We start from the raw sequence: 16846 nt of genomic DNA, 5'->3' as shown, positions 1-16846 counted from the left end.
GTATCATCTGCAAATTTGATAACCTCACTCGTCGTATTCCTTTCCAGATCATTTATATCTATATTGAAAAGCACCGGTCCAAGTACAGATCCCTGAGGCACTCCACTGTTTACCCTTTTCCACTGAGAAAATTGTCTTTCCCTATAACCAGGAAGCCGTGGGAAAGAGGAGGAGAGACTCCTGCAAAATCCAGATTTTCATTGTCCGGTCAGTACTTCTCACCGGACACTGTACAACACATCTGAAAACCTGGCTGTCCAGTCCAAAACCTGCCAGTTGGCAACCCTAGTTACATTTCAACCCTATGTAATCACCACCTCGGTGCTTTATTTTAGAAAACAGCCCTATACAGAGGGGGCAGAGTTACCCAACACTGAATTATATGTCAGCCTGTGCATTAGCGAAACTCACCTGGCACATAGCCTGTATAGCTCGGCAGCAAGCCCAGGTCATTGGGATAGATCTTGCTGAGGTCAGGCAAACTTTGACCCTTTATCCCAGCCCCCAACCCCTTGCTTTTCTTCCAGGTCTTATGGCCAAACTCCACCAGAGCCCGGTTTGTGGTTATTGGATAGCCAGCACCAAACAGGAAACGGGCACGTGGCACGTACCCAGTGAAGCCTGTGACACAGAGAAACAGGATACAAGAATCAAAGCGAGCAAGCTGAGGAGAACAGGCTTTACACATGCGTAACATTCATGGAATGCACGAAACAGGGAAGCTTGCTCACAGAGTTCGACATCTGCAAGAAGCGATAGGATGAGGGGGAGAGGAGACAGCGTCCAAGCCAAGGGGGACACAGAATTAAGGCTTGGTCAGTCACTTGCTGTAACTGTCCCCAGGCTTCCGGCACGAGTTCCTTCATGCACTCTCTCTTACGGAGGAGACAAGCCTCACTCCCCTTCCGCAGTGCGATGCACCGTTTCACTTCTCAGCGCCTGGCCTCTCTCTGGGGGAGCCCCATGGAATATCCAACAGGATGGTGGCTCTCAGAATTTCTAACTCGTAGGTCGTACTACACAAACTAACAGTAACGGCCCAAGCTTCTGGGCTGTACCTTTAGATATTCAAAGCAAATCTCTACATCTGGTGCTCAGAACGAAGAGGGAACTCAAGCACTCCTACGACAGCGTTCCACCTGACTGCCCTCGTGGGGGTCCTCTGAGTCTCCAGCATGGAATCTCAAGAACCTCGGTGAATATTTATGTAAATATCATCTATTCCTTCCTTTCCCTGAGCCCCCCAAGATCTGCAGTCATCCTTTTCTTGTTCCTCCCCCCTCCTCCCCCTCTCCAGATCTGCAGCCTCTCTTCCTCTGTCCCTATGCTCTTTCTTGGATCCGCAGCCTTCCTCTCCTCCCCATTCTCATATGATCTGCAACTATCCCTGGCCTGCCCCCCCCCCCAAGGATCTATAGCTTATCCTTCTGTCTGTGTCCCCCTCGATGGTCCGCAGCCTCCCTCCCGTTGACCCACATGGCTGTAATGCAGAGGATCTATTGCAGCTGACCTGAAATGAAGTATTTGTGGGGGTTGTTATCCTCCATGAAGTAAGGGGAGCCGTGAGCTTGGAAGGCACATGGTGATCTGTTCGGAAAGGCTTCTGTGGACACAGGAGGAAGTGGCGTCCTGGACTTGGCAATAAGGAGCTGAAAGGTTAACATCAGGGTTGGTCAGAGGCAGAATACAGTCACTCCGCAAAGAGCCTGAGATGACACATAAGGGCAACATGCACTTAGGGGCCAAACCTGCTCACACTAGTCAGCCTCTGGAAAATGTTTAGCACTGCCATCACCGCCGGCATTTTCTCGAGGAAGCGTCCAGTTCATCAGTTCAGTGAGCAAAGATCTTATCCAAGGGGAGAGAAAGGGGTTCAGCAAGCAGGCCGGAAAGTGGGGCCAGGAGATCCAATCAAAAGAAAAGAAGAGTAAAGTTGGAGATACCAGGGGGCTCCAGGTCATCAAGGACAGGCTGAGCCAGTCCACACTGGCCACTGGTTTAATTTTTCAGTAAAAGGAGAAATTATATAGGTCAGTTTTCAAAGAGCTTAGGCTCCTAACTTTTGGAGTTAGGCTCCTCATTTGGCCCTTTTGTAAATTTACTAGGGCTGATTGCCTACATTTAGTCTCCTAAATGTAGGATCTTACAAAGTGGGTGGCTACAGGGGCAGCGTTAGAGTGGGGAAACAAGGTTAGGAGCTTAACACTGATTTTCAGAACTCAACACCTAACTGAGGAGACTAAATCTAGGCAAATTAATTGCAGGCCTAAATTTAGGAGCCTAACGTTTTGTGTTTTTTTTTAAATTTTAGTGGATGGATTAATTATGCATGCATTACTGTACATCGCTGGGGAACCAATTAGACAGTTTAAATAAATGTATGCATTTTTTCCAGGTTTGTAAGGCTTCTCTGCATGGGCAGTCACTGGACAAAACAGCACCACCTCTTCTCTTTTGGGCTTGCGTGTTTGCTAACTCACAGACTAACCCAAAAGGGCAGCATGGTGCCAAGTGTGATCAGCCTTTGTGACAGCCTTGATTCTCTGATCATGAGTTGCATCAGTTTGTTTTTTTCGCACTATTGAATGAGATTCGGCTGTATTGATTCCATCCAACCCAGAATATGGTCTTAGCTTTCTGGTTTTAAAGGCCTTGTAGGTTTTATTCAACCTCCCAACCTACTCTCTGTGGGAAGATTAGTGGCGGCCATTATGTTTTATGATCATAGGCCACTACTATAAATGCTCAGAACGACCACCTTTTGGTGGAAATTGTATATAATCCTCTATAAACAACTAATTTCCCACTATCAGCACATCTATATCGATGCATAAGTAATGACCATCATAATAGGCATCATTGTGTGGTGCTATACAACCATTGTCACTCTGCCTTATATTTAATCATAGGTCAATCCACTGACTGGAACAATTTTTTGGTTATTTTGTATGTGCTTCTTATTATATCCTTTACCCGTGAAATTTAAAATGATGTTAACAATTCTCAGTCTCTATATTTCTGAAACTTGCAAATATCTTAGTCCATAGTTCCAATTCAAAACTTAGACTTATCTTGATTACAGAAATTATTTTCCTTCAATGCGATGCTGTCAGCCAACTATGATCTTCATACCCAGGTTTTTACGATGCAATGCTATTAACCCATTGCGATAGAGACTGAGAATTGTTAACATCATTTTAAATTTCACAGGTGAAGGATATAATAAGAAGCACGTACAAAAATAACCAAAAAATTGTTCCAGTCAGTGGATTGACCTATGATTAAATATAAGGCAGAGTGACAATGGCTGTATAGCACCACACAATGATGCCTATCATGATGGTCATTACTTACGCGTCGATATAGATGTGCTGATAGTGGGAGTTTATAGAAGATTTTATGATCATAGGCACCATTATTTCAAGTTAGGCTGATCTGACCCTGGTTTTACTGCCTTGCATTCATGAATTTGTGGCTTTGCTTTCCTTGGGAAAATCTGAAGCACAAATCCATACATGGTTATGTGTAAAACAAGGACTGGAGTGACCTGCCTTGAAGTAACACGTTCTTCGGCCATGTCATGGGATGGCCCTGCACAATGTATTCATTTCATAGAAACACAGAAACATAGAAAATGATGGCAGAAAAGGACCAAACGGTCCATCCAGTCTGCCCAGCAATCTTATGGTAGCATTGGCTGTGCCATACAGGTCACTCCCTTACTTACTTTCCCAAACCGTCAAAGTTCAGGGCTCTTGTTGGTTGCTGTCTGAGTCCAATTTCCCATTACCTCTTGCCGTTGAAGCAGAGAGCAATGTTGGAGTTGCATCCAAACTATCAGGCTTATTGGTTAAGGGCAGTAACCGCCATATCAGCAAGTTACACCCATGCACTCTGTTTTCATTTCCATCCTCTAACCTTTAGGGATCCACAGTGCTCAAGGCAAGGTACAATTAACAAATAATAATGCCATAAAAGAGAACAGTAAAACATAACAACGTTAAAATACAAAGAAATAAGCAAAATCATAAAATCTAAGTCAGAAAAAAAAAAAATAAACCTAATAGAATCGCCAAAAGATAAAAGCACAAATGAAACAGTGACAAATAACATGGATCCACGCAGTTTGGTGCTCTTAGGTTTTCTAGATTTCCTCTTGGCTAATTTTTGAAGGCGCAATAGGGTGGGTGTGAATTGGGAGCCACTGAATTGCCAAGTTCCAGACAGTGATCAAGAGATTTTGTTTTGACTTTAAGTTAAAAACAAAAAAAGCTCAGTCTTACTTTTTGCTCCTCCTCTGTGCTTGGCTCTTTCTCTCTCTCCTGCAGCACCTTCAGCGAGGTCAGCTCCTCCCCTTGGGTGGCCATCTTGTTCTGCTCTCTCACAAAGTCATTCAGCGCATCTTGGGCGATTTGTGCATAAGTCTTTGCAAAGTAGTGCTGGGATCTCGGGATGAAGCCTGAGGGGTAGGATATCCACAATGGAAAGGAACGGGAGACAGATTTATTGCAGCTAACACAGCTAATCCTCAAACCAGGAGCTCTGTGGGAAGTGCTACCAAGCAGGGCTAATGTCAATACTTTGACCATAAGCTCAGCGGAATGTTTTGTGGTAAAAACGGGATGAATATAACCTCTTCGGTGTTAGACAGTTTTCTGGTGGGTAACTGAGAACAGGCTGGAGGGAAAGGTGGACGGTTGTAGTGATCAGAAGGAGATTGTGAGAGGTGCATGGTGAGAAAAAGGGACACATCTTAAAGTCCTGCTGAAAATGCCTTGCAATTGATATACATTATTTCAGGATAGAAGGAAAACAGGGACATTTTTCACCTCAAAATGAAGGTCTACCCTTCAGAAAAAGCAGGACAGGAAGCAATCTATCAGTCCTCCTGTGACATAGCTCACAAGACAGCAAATGCCTAATAGACCATCATAAGTAGACACTATAATTCCACAAAGGACAAGTGCTACTGGCTGCCAATGTGTATAACAGTCCTAATAAATTCAAGCTTGTACATTGTAATGTAGACCAATAATTAAAAGCATTGGCAGCCAGTAGCACTTGTCCTTTGTGGAATTATAGTGTCTATTTATGATGGTCTATCCAGGATTTGCTGACTTGTGAGCTATTTCATAGGAGGACTAATCGGACACATAACCCCTGGGCTATGTCCCCCTTAGTGATGCCACTGATTTTTTCCTCTCCGTCCACAGGCCCTGGGAATGAACATAGATTATTTCCTACTTGAGGACACAGGTATTCCCTCAGTTCTTTCTCTGTGAAAAACACCAACTCCTCTGATGTTACATGGAGCTGGGCCTGCCATAGCTGACTGAGAACAGGGAATACCCCCTCAGGAGCGGTGCAGGACCACAAGGCTGGAGCTTGGATTATCTTCTGCCTAGCCAGCCCCCTCTCCCTCAGGTTGGGCCATTGGATTTGGGGGGCCAGCCCTTGGGTTTTAGGGGCCAGCAGGACTTGGCTTTGGTGGCTGTGCATACCGGAAGCTGGAGCAGGCTGGACTACAGTGGTACAAGGCTGGAAGCTGAAAACAGGTTGGGCTGGTTTGGAGCACGTCTGGGTAGGCAGGAGCAAGGCTGGGCTGGGCTGGGCTTAAGCAAGGCGGAGCCGGACTGGAGCAAGTCTGGTTCTTGGGACAAGCCCAGGACAACGACAAGGTACAGATACAGACGTGGTCCATAAAGACAATGGTAAGACAGGGACTGGGACAGGACACAACAAGGCCAGACAAGGACAGGACTAGGCAAGGCAGACAGGATTGGACAAGGGCTGGACAAGACAACACTGAACAAGGAACAGTGAGGCCCGAAGGCACCATAGGAGAAGGCCTGAAAACCACTAGACAAGATAAGGTCAGAGCTAGGAACAGGGGAACAGAAGGCCCAGAGGCCCCAAGGCAAGGAAGGCCTGAGTAGGCCACAGAGCTAGGAACAGGAGAACAGAAGGCCCGGAGGCCACAAGGCTTAGAAAGAGAGACAGGGGCCAGATAAAGGAGCCAAGAGTGACTCTATGAAATGGCAAGGTAGTTCTGGCAAGGCTGGGCTAAATGGGTCTGGAACTTGGGTGTGGTCCGAGCAGTGAGGAAGAGGTTTGGCAATGCTGGTGTTGAAGCTCACCGAGGCCCTCTGGTGGAGAGGTGGCTGCACCGTGGGCAGAGTTGAGTAGCCAGTGAGGAAACGGCTTGGGAGCTAGGGGCAGAGCTCACTGGAGACCTCTGCTGTGGGGAGGTGTCACAACAGATTGAAACATGGCACAGTGAAGCTGCACAGCACATGAAACCATGACACTAGGATGGAGATTTCTCTGTTGCAGGTTAAGGCATCCATAGATTTCTTTCAACAAATCCAAAGATGGTAACTATGATATCACAGAACTTAAAAGCTTATCATCAGCTTTCGATATTTCTTACGTTGCTCCAGTAAACACTATCACAACATGCCAAGAAAGCAGAGTTGCTTACCTATAATAAGTGTTCTCCGAGGACAGCAGGATGGTAGTCCTCACACATGGGTGACATCTTCAGATGGAGCCCCAATGTGGAAAACATGTCAAAGTTTCTAGATACCACGCATCCATGCGGGGTCCCTCTCCAGTCTTGTAAGACAGAATTGTAATTAAAACAAAAAATAGGAGAAACCCAATTCCGCGGGGTGGAGGGCTGACCTCAGAGAACACCTGTTACAGGTAATCAACTCTGCTTTCTCCAAGAACAAGCAGGATGGTAGTTCTCACACATGGGTGAATCCCTAGCTACAGGCTGCTCCCCAACACAAAAGGGGACCAACAGCCACCCAACCAGGTGCCAATGGGCACAACAATACCGGTGCTGTTGGTAACAGAGGGGGAGACAGCCTGAACCCAAACAACGGGCCCTAGGCAGAAGAGTTGGATTCTACACCTCAGACAGGTTCCGAAGGACGGACTGGCCGAACCTACTGTCACGTCAGCCATCCCTATCCAGACAGTAATGAGATATGAATGTGTGGAGGGACTCCACATTGCAGCCTTGCAGATCTGCTCCATGGGAAAACCTTGCAAGTGGGCCACTGATGCTACCATGGCTCTGACAGAATGAGCCTTGACATGACCCCCAAGATGCAGTCCTGCTTGGGCATAACAGAAGGAGATGCAATCTGCTAGCCACTTGGATAGTGTCTGTTTGATAACGGAAACGCCCAACCTATTCTTGTCAAAAGAAATGAAAAGTTGGGTGGACTGTCTATGGGCTTCTGTCTGCTCCAGGTAGAAGGCTAAGGCTCTCTTGCAATCCAAACTATGCAGTGCTCATTTGCCTTGATATGAATGGGACCTGGGAAAGATTACTGGCAGGACAATTGACCGGTGAAGATGGAAATCCATCACCACCTTAGGTAGGAACTTAGGGTGCATGCACAAGACACCATGTCATGATAAAACTTGGTATAAGGTGGATAAGTCACTAAGGCCTGAAGCTCGCTGACCCTGCGCACTGAGGTGACCGCCACCAAAAGTTTGAGCTTCCAGATCAGGTACTTCAGGTCCCAGGAGCTCAAAAGGAGCTTTCATCCCAAGACACAGCAGTAGGCCTTAGGAGAGGCTTCAACTGAAGCAGGCTCCGCATGAAACGTACAACTATAGACTGCACAGAGATGGGCGTATCATCTACACCTTGGTGAATTGCGCCACTTGTACTGAGATGAACGCTAATGGAATTGGTCTTTAAGCCAGCCTCCGATAGGTGTACGAGGTAGTCATTTAAATGGGACTAAACATTCTAATCACCATCTACATGGGAGGGGAGTTTACCTCTGACACTAATCCATGAGGAAGGACAAGGAAAACTTTACTTATTTATTTGGACAATTGGCTTTTGCATCCCTTAATAAACTGAAGTACTAAATAAGTTATAAATGTATTGCAAAATTTTGATTGTAACATCACCAAATGAAGAAATTGCAGCAAAGGACATTTCATGAGTGTTCATCAGTTCAGTAAAAGTAATGGAAACCATAACAGTTTCTAGTGTGCTTCTTGCTGTTTAATTAACTGAGCACTCATCACTGCTGTGTACAAGAACTGTATTCTGGGAAAATAATTACATGCAATGCCAGGGTCAAGAAGATTTGTCTTCCCCTGACTCAGGGAAGCCTGGGAAATGAAGTAATTTAATATTAAGGGAAGTATACCATCAGTGACTGCATTTGAGATATGGTCCCCTGGAAACCTCTATCCAGGAATAATCAATCCCGGGGTTACATCTGTTCTTTTTTTTAATTTTAATTGATAGCAAAGGACATTCTTAATTCTAGCAGTGCAGTTATTGTCAGGTTAGCTTTCAGAAATGAAGATGGAGGATGAGCTGATGGCCATGATGGGCCTGCCTTACTTGGTGTGGCTCTGGTAGCCGGCAGAAGGGTAGTCAAAGTTCTGAAGGAGGCACAGTCTTGCGGGGCTGGGAGTGGAAAGGAGTGGGCTGCATTGCTGTGCAGCCATCTTGGTGGCCAGACAAGAGGCTGCAAGTTAATGAGGTTGTCCTCTGGGCCAGAAAGCAGCCTCCAGAATGGAAGGAAACAGAGATCCCATCTTCAGACACCTCCACCTCGGAAGGACTGTAAAAGGTAAAACTCTCCCAGCTATGCTTCTCCCTACCCAGTCAGGGCACCCATACCAATGGTGAAAGTCGGATAGGGCTGGGGGAACAATGGCCGCACTAATGGTGGTAGTCAAATTAATAAACTGAAAACAAAAATACCATGAGACAGGAGTAGAAACAAATTTAGAAAACAGGAACTTGCCAAAACATTTTAGTAGCCACTGCAAAAAGTTGTTCTTGTAACCATTTTTTATGTTCTTTTTTTTAGTCTGTTGTTGAATTATGTTGCTTTGTTCGCTTTTTATTGTATTGTCTATATTTATGATCTTTTTTTAGCTTTTCAAATTTATTTTGTTGCTTTTCATTCATTTTGTCATTTTCAGATTTTTTTTTCATATTTCTTTATTGATTTGTTTATTTGTACTTTTGTTGTTGCTTTTATTGGTTGGTTTTTTTTTTTTCTAACTTCAGTGTTTATTTATTTGTGTATTTGTATTCTACTAATGGAAAATTCTAGCTCATAGCGTTTTGACTCTTCCCAGCCATGGATCCCAGTGGATCCTTGCCTGGGTCCATGGCAGCGAAAGCAGCTTTTCTAGTCTGGGACTGTCTGTAGCGACTCTTCCTGGGTGCAGACCGCTGCAGCAGCTGTGGCTCCTCATAGGCCGGGGCCGAGTGCCAGTCGCCAATTTGTAGGTGCTTAGGTGATCTTTCACTCTGGTCTTTTCCACCCCTTACGTAAGAGCAAGTTGAGTTACCCAAAGCCTGAGGACAGCCACCACCTTAATTAGGCACTAGCTGGCCAGAATTACATTTTCCACACTATTAATCATCTTTGATGGTACTGCAGCACACAGCCTAGGCCCCTTTGCTCTCTGTCCCCTAGCATCCTCTGTGAAGCCAGAGTGAGGCCAGAGATGTCATGCAGTTGTCCTATTACAATAAGAAGGGAGAGTGGGGGCTGGCCTGGTGTCTCAGTGGCCGTGTACATCTGGAAGTGCCCCAGTTTGACGCCCTAGTCAAGTCTTCCCAGGTTGGCTGGGTCTGGAGATGCTGCCGGGAGGAGGGAGGGAGTCATGGTCATTGTTTAATGGTCACAGCCCCCAGGGGGAGAGAGTCATGGCCCTGGCTTAATGGCGACACACCTGGTGGCCTGAATCAGGGCCCATGGCGGGGGGGGGGAGGGCTTCTAGAAGGAGCCCTGGTACATGGTCCATGGCTGTCCCTGCAATGGCTGGACTGGGTATGTTGGGAGAAAAATCCCTGAGTGGTTGTGAAAGAAGGCTCACGACATCAGGATCCCAGTCCTGGTTCCGACTGAAGTGAATACCCAAAGGAGCCAGAGGAAATTGTTGGGTCTCAAAAAAATAAAATGGAAGAATGAGCAGACGGGAGGCTTTTATCTGCCATCGCATCCCTCAGCTCGGTCCCCCTGACCGTGGATCTCACCTATTCCATAGGCGCCGTTTCTACACGACTGGGCGTACTGAAGTCAACACAGGTTTCGAGGAAGCATGCGGCAAGCACACGGGGATCTCTGATGGAGTGGTAGGGGGTGGGGTTGGAGAGCTGAGCTTTCCCTGCCATCATGTTTCTGTTTCTAATTACCCCTCTCTGGTCACAATAAGGGAGTTTGCTCCATATTTAGGGTGCTCAAGCACCCACTATGCCCACAGAGCTGCCACCCTAGGGGCAGAGAGCCATGAAAGTCAATGGGTGGCAAACAGGCAGCATGGGAGCCCGTCGCGGGCATCTGGTTGTCCAGCGGTCAAGGATGTACTTTTTCTAATAAAATTAAGATTCCAGGGGTGACCTTGAGACTGAGCTGAATCAGCTTGCACCCCCCAGCTCCTCAGAGCTTCCAAGCCCTCTCCCTTACCTGTGTACCCGGGGATCATATTGCCCGTGAATATGTCCTCTCCCCAGTGGCGCCTCCGGCTCTTCAGCAGCACCACCGGGGGCTCAGCCCTCTCCGCTTTCTCGGCGACCGGATACCGCAAGCTCTGCAGCACTGGCCGCTGCGAGTGAGAGATGTCAGGGTTGGTGAGCAGCTGCGAGGTCAGGTTCCCGTACGACTTCCCCAGGTGGTATTTGTACTGAGGGCAGAAACCCGAATACCTGTGGAACAAGCACATCACAAAGCGCTCTGGCTTACTCAGGGGGATGGGAGAGGGGGACTCCCATGCCACCGTAGCAAGAAATAGCCGTGGCTTCCATAATCCCGGCTCGCTACATGACTCCATGCTATCAGAGCAAGCTGAGCCCGTCTTGCTTTGACACCAGCGTGTGCTAACTTACAGGCCGATGCAACATCATGGCGTAAAAAACGTGCATCCAAACTGGGCACACGTTTTTTGAGCATGTGCACATCCACCTCTCCTGGGCGCTCAATGCAATAGGCAAATGAGCTGCCGCGCTAAAAGGGACGCACAATGGATAATTTGTGCGTCCCTCGCGGTCTGCATCAGGCGTCCGGGAGAGTGGCTGTGCGGCCATGACAGTCTGGCAGAGCTCCCTCCCCACCCTACCCCCTTGGCAGGGCTGTTCCCGATTGGTCCTTTTCACTGACACTTGTCGGTGAAAAGGACCAATCCCCTTTCAAGACAGCCTTCTGAAAGGGGATTGGTCCTTTCACTGACATGTGACAGAGAATAGACCAATTGACAGTAAGTGAAGGCGTGAATAATATTTTGTGCCCAACACTTAATAAAAATGTATTCACTCTTTCAACTCGTGCCAAAATTTGGGGATGCTGCTTTCTGTGGTTCCTCTTACTGTATCTGATAGGAGGAATCACAGAAAGCAGGATTTCTTTTTTCTTGAGCCCTTGAGCGCAGCATGCTTTAACGCACGTGATGAGCGTTATTAGCTACGCACTCAATTTCAGACGTGCTAATCCCTGTATTGAATCAGGTGAGAGTCTAGCACGTCCAAAACACGCATCCAATCGCATCTTATGCGGTGCGCTGACCTGGGCGCCCGATTTTGCATTGTCAGAAAATATGTTATTAAATATGAAACTGTGTTTATTAATAATTTCCTGTGTTCAGTGTAGTCAGTAAATATTAAATGAATATTAAAATGTATAAGCATTGATTCTCATAGGCTTTTCTTAGGCTCAGGGTTAGACCAGGGCCTCTTTTGGATGTTTTCTAACCAACACCTGCAACCTTGAGGAGATTGCAGAGGAAATACAGAAAAAAAGAAAAGACTCTTGTTAATTTTTATCACTATCAGGCCGATTCAGTAAAGTCCGCGGAAGAGCGGGCGAACACCCGGCGCACGCACAGGCCACTCTCCTGTGTGCGCAATACAGTATTCAAATGAGGCCCAGTGGTAGAAACGGGCAAAAGGAGGCGCTAGGGACACTAGCGCGTCCCTAGCACCTCCTTTTGGACCGGAGCGGCGGCTGTCAGTGGGTTTGACAGCCGACGCTCAATTTTGCTGGCGTCAGTTCTCGAGCCCGCTGACAGCCACGGGTTCGGAAACCAGACGCCGGCAAAATTGAGCGTCCGGTTTTCGACCCAACAGCCGCCGGCCGACTTCAAATTTTTTTTTTTTTAAACTTTTTTTACTCTTCGGGACCTCCGACTTAATATCGCCATGATATTAAGTCAGAGGGTGCACAGAAAAGCAGTTTTTACTGCTTTTCTGTGCACTTTCCAGGTGCCAGAAGAAATTAGCGCCTACCTTTGGGTAGGCGCTAATTTCTGAAAGTAAAATGTGCGCTTGGCTGCACATTTTACTTACTGAATCGCACGGGAATACCTAGTAGGGCCCTCAACATGCATTTGCATGTTGAGGGCGCTATTAGATTCGGCCGGTTGGACGCGCGTTTTCCGCCCCTTACTGAATAAGTGGTAATGGAAAACGCGCATCCAATGACAGTATCGGCCTGTATGTCTGGTTGGAAAGGGGCCTCTTAAGGGGAAGTTTTACAACACCAGACAACTTTTCAATTAGACACCTGGGTCCTTGGAAAGCCCAGAATCCTTTGTGTCTTATCTCTGCTTAGTTAGAAAAAAAAAACCGGGAGTTCTTCCTGCCTGTCTCTATCTGTAGGAAGAAAAGAAGGCAAACGTTAATTAGCTGGGTAGCCTCCCCCGTTTCAGACCCTTGCTAAAGCAGGAAAAGCAATTTCAATGAATTTTTGAAACTTTCTAGCTTCAGACTCCTCTGTTTTAGAAAGGGGGGGCAAATTAGTTAACTTTTTGAACAACAAAGAACAGATTAGCCCCAACCTGGTTTCTTTTTCTGGATATTTAAATGACTGTTAACAAACGGACCGATACAGTAAAGTCCACGGTAGAGCGGGCATTCGCCCGCTCTCCTGTGCGCGCGATTCAGTATGCAAATTAGGCCTGGCGGTAAAAACAGGTAAAAGGAGGCGCTAGGGACACTAGCGCGTCCCTAGCGCCTCCTTTTGGACCGAAGCGGCGGCTGTCAGCGGATTTGACAGCCGACGCTCAATTTTGCCGGCGTTGGTTCTCGAGCCCACTGACAGCCACGGGCTCGGAAACCGGACATCGGCAAAATTGAGCGTCCGGTTTTTGACCCGCGAGCTGACTTCAAATTTTTTTTTTTTTACTTTTGGTAACTTTCGGGACCTCCGACTTAATATCGCCATGATATTAAGTCGGAGGGTGCACAGAAAAACAGTTTTTACTGCTTTTCTGTGCACTTTCCCAGTGCCCGAAGAAATTAGCACCTACCTACCTACTGAATAAGGGGTAATGCTAGCGCGTCGAAAACGCATGTCCAATCGAGGGTTAACAGTGCACTCCGTCGGAGCGCACTGTACTGTATCGGCCCGAAAGAGAAAGCAGACGGCAGGCGGAACATCTGACCACGTGTAGAAGAGAGACAAAAGAGGACGGCGGGGCTTAATAGCTTCATTGATGTGGTGAGCAGTTAAACATTTTATTTTCTGCATGTGAGAACCCTTTTTAGCTAAGTACTATTATTTCTAAACTAGAATTAGCAAGATATGTAGTAAAATGCATTGATTTTACAAGAGAAATGTCTTTGGTAGATGTTTATCTGATATGGGTCATCTCGGTTACAGTGATTACAGCATTTACCCTGATAATTATGTTTTGCTTGATTAGATTAAGACTTAAACACGGAAATGTCTCATAAAATCATTTAGAGGTTTTTAAGATTGGAATTTCTTTTCATCTGGAATAAACAGAAAGTATTTTTAAATACATTCAGTCTGGTTTATTTCTCTGCATGCAACTTTTTTTATTTAATTATTTGGTGCACTACTCTAAAGTTAGAATTCATATCCCTGTATAAATAATAAACTTTTGTCTAAAGGGCAGAAGGGTTAAAATTGAATAAGGCCAGGTCTGCCTATATTCTTTTTGACAGCATCGGCCTGAATCAGTGTCAGTGCCAGACCCACAATGCACTGGGGCTAAAAGCGGAGCTGGGCTCAGCCTCTCCTTGCAGCCAGCAGTTGGACCCGCCCGCCATCTTGTGGGTGGCAGAAAGCCGCTCAGAGTTCAGCTACACTTTCATTTCGGAAATGAGAAACTTTCAAACATGTCAGTAAAGGAAGCAAAGCAGTATAATAGCACTTCTGTGCAGATTAAGGATAAACAGTCGACATTATAGTGTTTTCTCTTTTTAAAATGTAAACCACAAACTGTGAAATTGTTATGGTTCTGGAGGTGGACCCTTAGTCCGAGGTAGGATTAGCACTACCTAGGAGAGAATAAAGCCTCTTAGGTCCCTACTGTCGGAAGGCAAGGCCGGGTACAGCAGACACTGAACAGCTACTTCGCCACTGGAAGCCCGCGGTCCCCCCAGGAGGAGCCCATAGGGACCCGGGCCGCTTGGACTTAGGTGAATCGCTGAAGACTGAAGATAGGCGCCTCCTGCAGGTCGTGGGATCCATATAATTTGTACCTTGGTATCAAGTGTCCCATTGGGTAACCTCCTTCTACCAGGTCTCTGAGACACCAATTATATCTCTCTCTCTTCATCCATCTTATTGTTTAGACTTCTAGCATTTTTATGGACATCGCAAAGTATGTATTTTGTTTGACACAAGTAATTTGAAATCTTTCTGGTCTATCTGCTCTTTATTTAAATGTATCTAGGCTACTTAACTTTTATTGCAATCTCTATTGGGATGCCCTTGCTTCACTGTTTTATTAGTATTCTTCAAAGACACATCATTCTGAACCATGCAGTGCTTAGTGACTGTTGTTTTTTCTTCATGGTCTAGTTTAAAAGCTACTCTATTAGTGCCAGCAGCCTGGTTTCACTCTGGTTTAGCCTCCAAAGCCTCCCTCCTACATCTTCTTATGTCATTGGTACCTACATGTACCACGACATTCAGCTCCTCTCCAGCACTCTAAAATCTTACCTAGGTAATACATCAGGTCAGTTACTTTCAAATCAGGCAGGCAAGTTATCAAGTGATCCTCAACACCCACCAACAACCCAGCTATCTATATTCCTAATGATCGAATCACCCACCAAAATGGCCATCCTAACTCTTCCCTCCTGGGCACACAGCCCTGGAGATTCATCCTCATTGCGAGAGGATAAAATATCACCAAGAGAGTGGGTCCTAGGTACATGATCACTTCCTGCCACCCCAAGGTGATGGTCTCATACCAGGTGACCTTATTCCTCCAAAACAACACAAGGGCTACTTGACTGGACTTGGTACCACTCTATTGTGTCCCTGAAGGTCTCATTTATATACCTCTGCTTCAGCTCTTCCAGGTCTGCTATTCTGATCTTCAGAAAATAGACTCATTATCTGAGAGCCAGGAGCAATTTGCACCAGGTGCACAGCCCCAACACAGCCTGAGCCCCAGCCACTCTAGCCTGCAGAGATCGGACTCATTATCTGAGGGCTAGGAGTTCTGTGCACCAAGTGCACACATCCAACCACTAACCAACTGGGAGATAATCATAAATGTGGCACTCAACGCCACATGGATAGTCCCCATCTCATTGCTGGACTGCTATCTGCATCTAAATATTATGTAGAACCCATGTTCGTGCTCTACCAGTTCAGGATTAGACTAATTCTTGTTTGGGGAAGAAACATAATAATAGAGTGGGTGGATAACTCCCCCATGTGGGAGAAGGTATATGGTAAGCTCCTCTGGTAGATAAGCTCTGACCACCATTTTACTTTGTGGAAGGTTCTAGATTCCCTTGCAGGGGAGCTTCTAACTGTTCCTTGCTTTGGTTTGTGTTGACGGGCAAGGCCTCTGGGGCACAGATGTGGAGTCAGAGAGCCTTCCTTTATTTTAAAGACCACTATTAACGGACATTTCCTTTTGTTGAGCTGGGATGTTTCCACCCTCCTGGACTTGTGTGGCTTTCACTCTTTTGGCACAATGACTTTTATTTTATTTGTTCTGGGTTCCCATCGACTAGGGGGGGCTCAATCTTTTGTTTTGACATCCAAAAAAAGGAGCGGTTCCCTCTCTGTGAAGGAACCTGGGATCACCTGGATCCTGAGGAGGGACGACATAGCCATGCAGAGGAGGGAGGACGGAGGTGGAGTGGATCCCTACAAGGGCTCGTGTACATCTGCTGAAGATCTTGAGAGAAGAGGAGCAGAACAAGTATCCATCTCATACTATGAGGAGACAGGGAGATGACGAAAGAAAACTACTGGAGTAGTAGGAGATACCTGTGACTGATTGGACATTTAGCACATACATTTCCGAAGGCCACAACTTCCCTTTACCATGGAAAAAGAGATTTGGATTATTTCATCGGTTAATAAAATAAAGAACTGAAGAGGTCACAGAGTTATTAAGAAACTTAATTGTAACATCCAGACCATGAAAGTACAGCCCTAAAAGATCATTTAATCATTGCACATCAATTCGGTGATAGTATTACTGAAAACCAGTTCAGCTTCCAGTGTATAGTGGCAATAGTGCTCATCACTGCTGTATACAAGAATAGGAAATAAGCACATGCAATGCACAGCGCCTTGAAGCCTTGTCTTTCCCCTGCTCGGGGAATCCTGACCAGTCAGAATCTGCAACATTACAAAAAGATGTAGAGGAAAAACCTTTATGTGAGATATGGCCACAGGCACCTTACATCTGGGGCCATGAGCCGGGATTGCATTTATTAAGCCGCTAAAGTTTTAAAAGACGATTAAGAAGTAGGTGTGTCTCTCAGTTTAATGGTTTTTAAATGACTGAATTATTTGGTGTCTTTTAAATCTAAGGTTTTTAAATGGATAAGTCGATGACTTATGTTTGT

General features: G+C 46.1%; 1 protein-coding gene across 1 annotated transcript in view; it reads right to left on the bottom strand.

The window, feature by feature from the left end:
- The window catches only part of FAM166B (family with sequence similarity 166 member B), a 30664-nt gene that overhangs the window by 3081 nt on the left and 10737 nt on the right, over nt 1-16846 (bottom strand). Inside the window, exons 2-5 of the mRNA XM_029581836.1 lie at nt 10473-10711; nt 4284-4459; nt 1511-1649; nt 412-621 (exon numbers count right to left, since the gene is read on the bottom strand). Of these exons, the coding sequence (XP_029437696.1) occupies nt 412-621; nt 1511-1649; nt 4284-4459; nt 10473-10711 (764 nt within the window). The remainder of the gene's footprint in view (nt 1-411; nt 622-1510; nt 1650-4283; nt 4460-10472; nt 10712-16846) is intronic.

This window comes from Rhinatrema bivittatum, chromosome 1 (genome assembly GCF_901001135.1).
Source record: "Rhinatrema bivittatum chromosome 1, aRhiBiv1.1, whole genome shotgun sequence".
Classification (NCBI taxonomy): domain Eukaryota; kingdom Metazoa; phylum Chordata; class Amphibia; order Gymnophiona; family Rhinatrematidae; genus Rhinatrema; species Rhinatrema bivittatum.
This window is presented reverse-complemented; position numbering and strand designations above follow the sequence as displayed.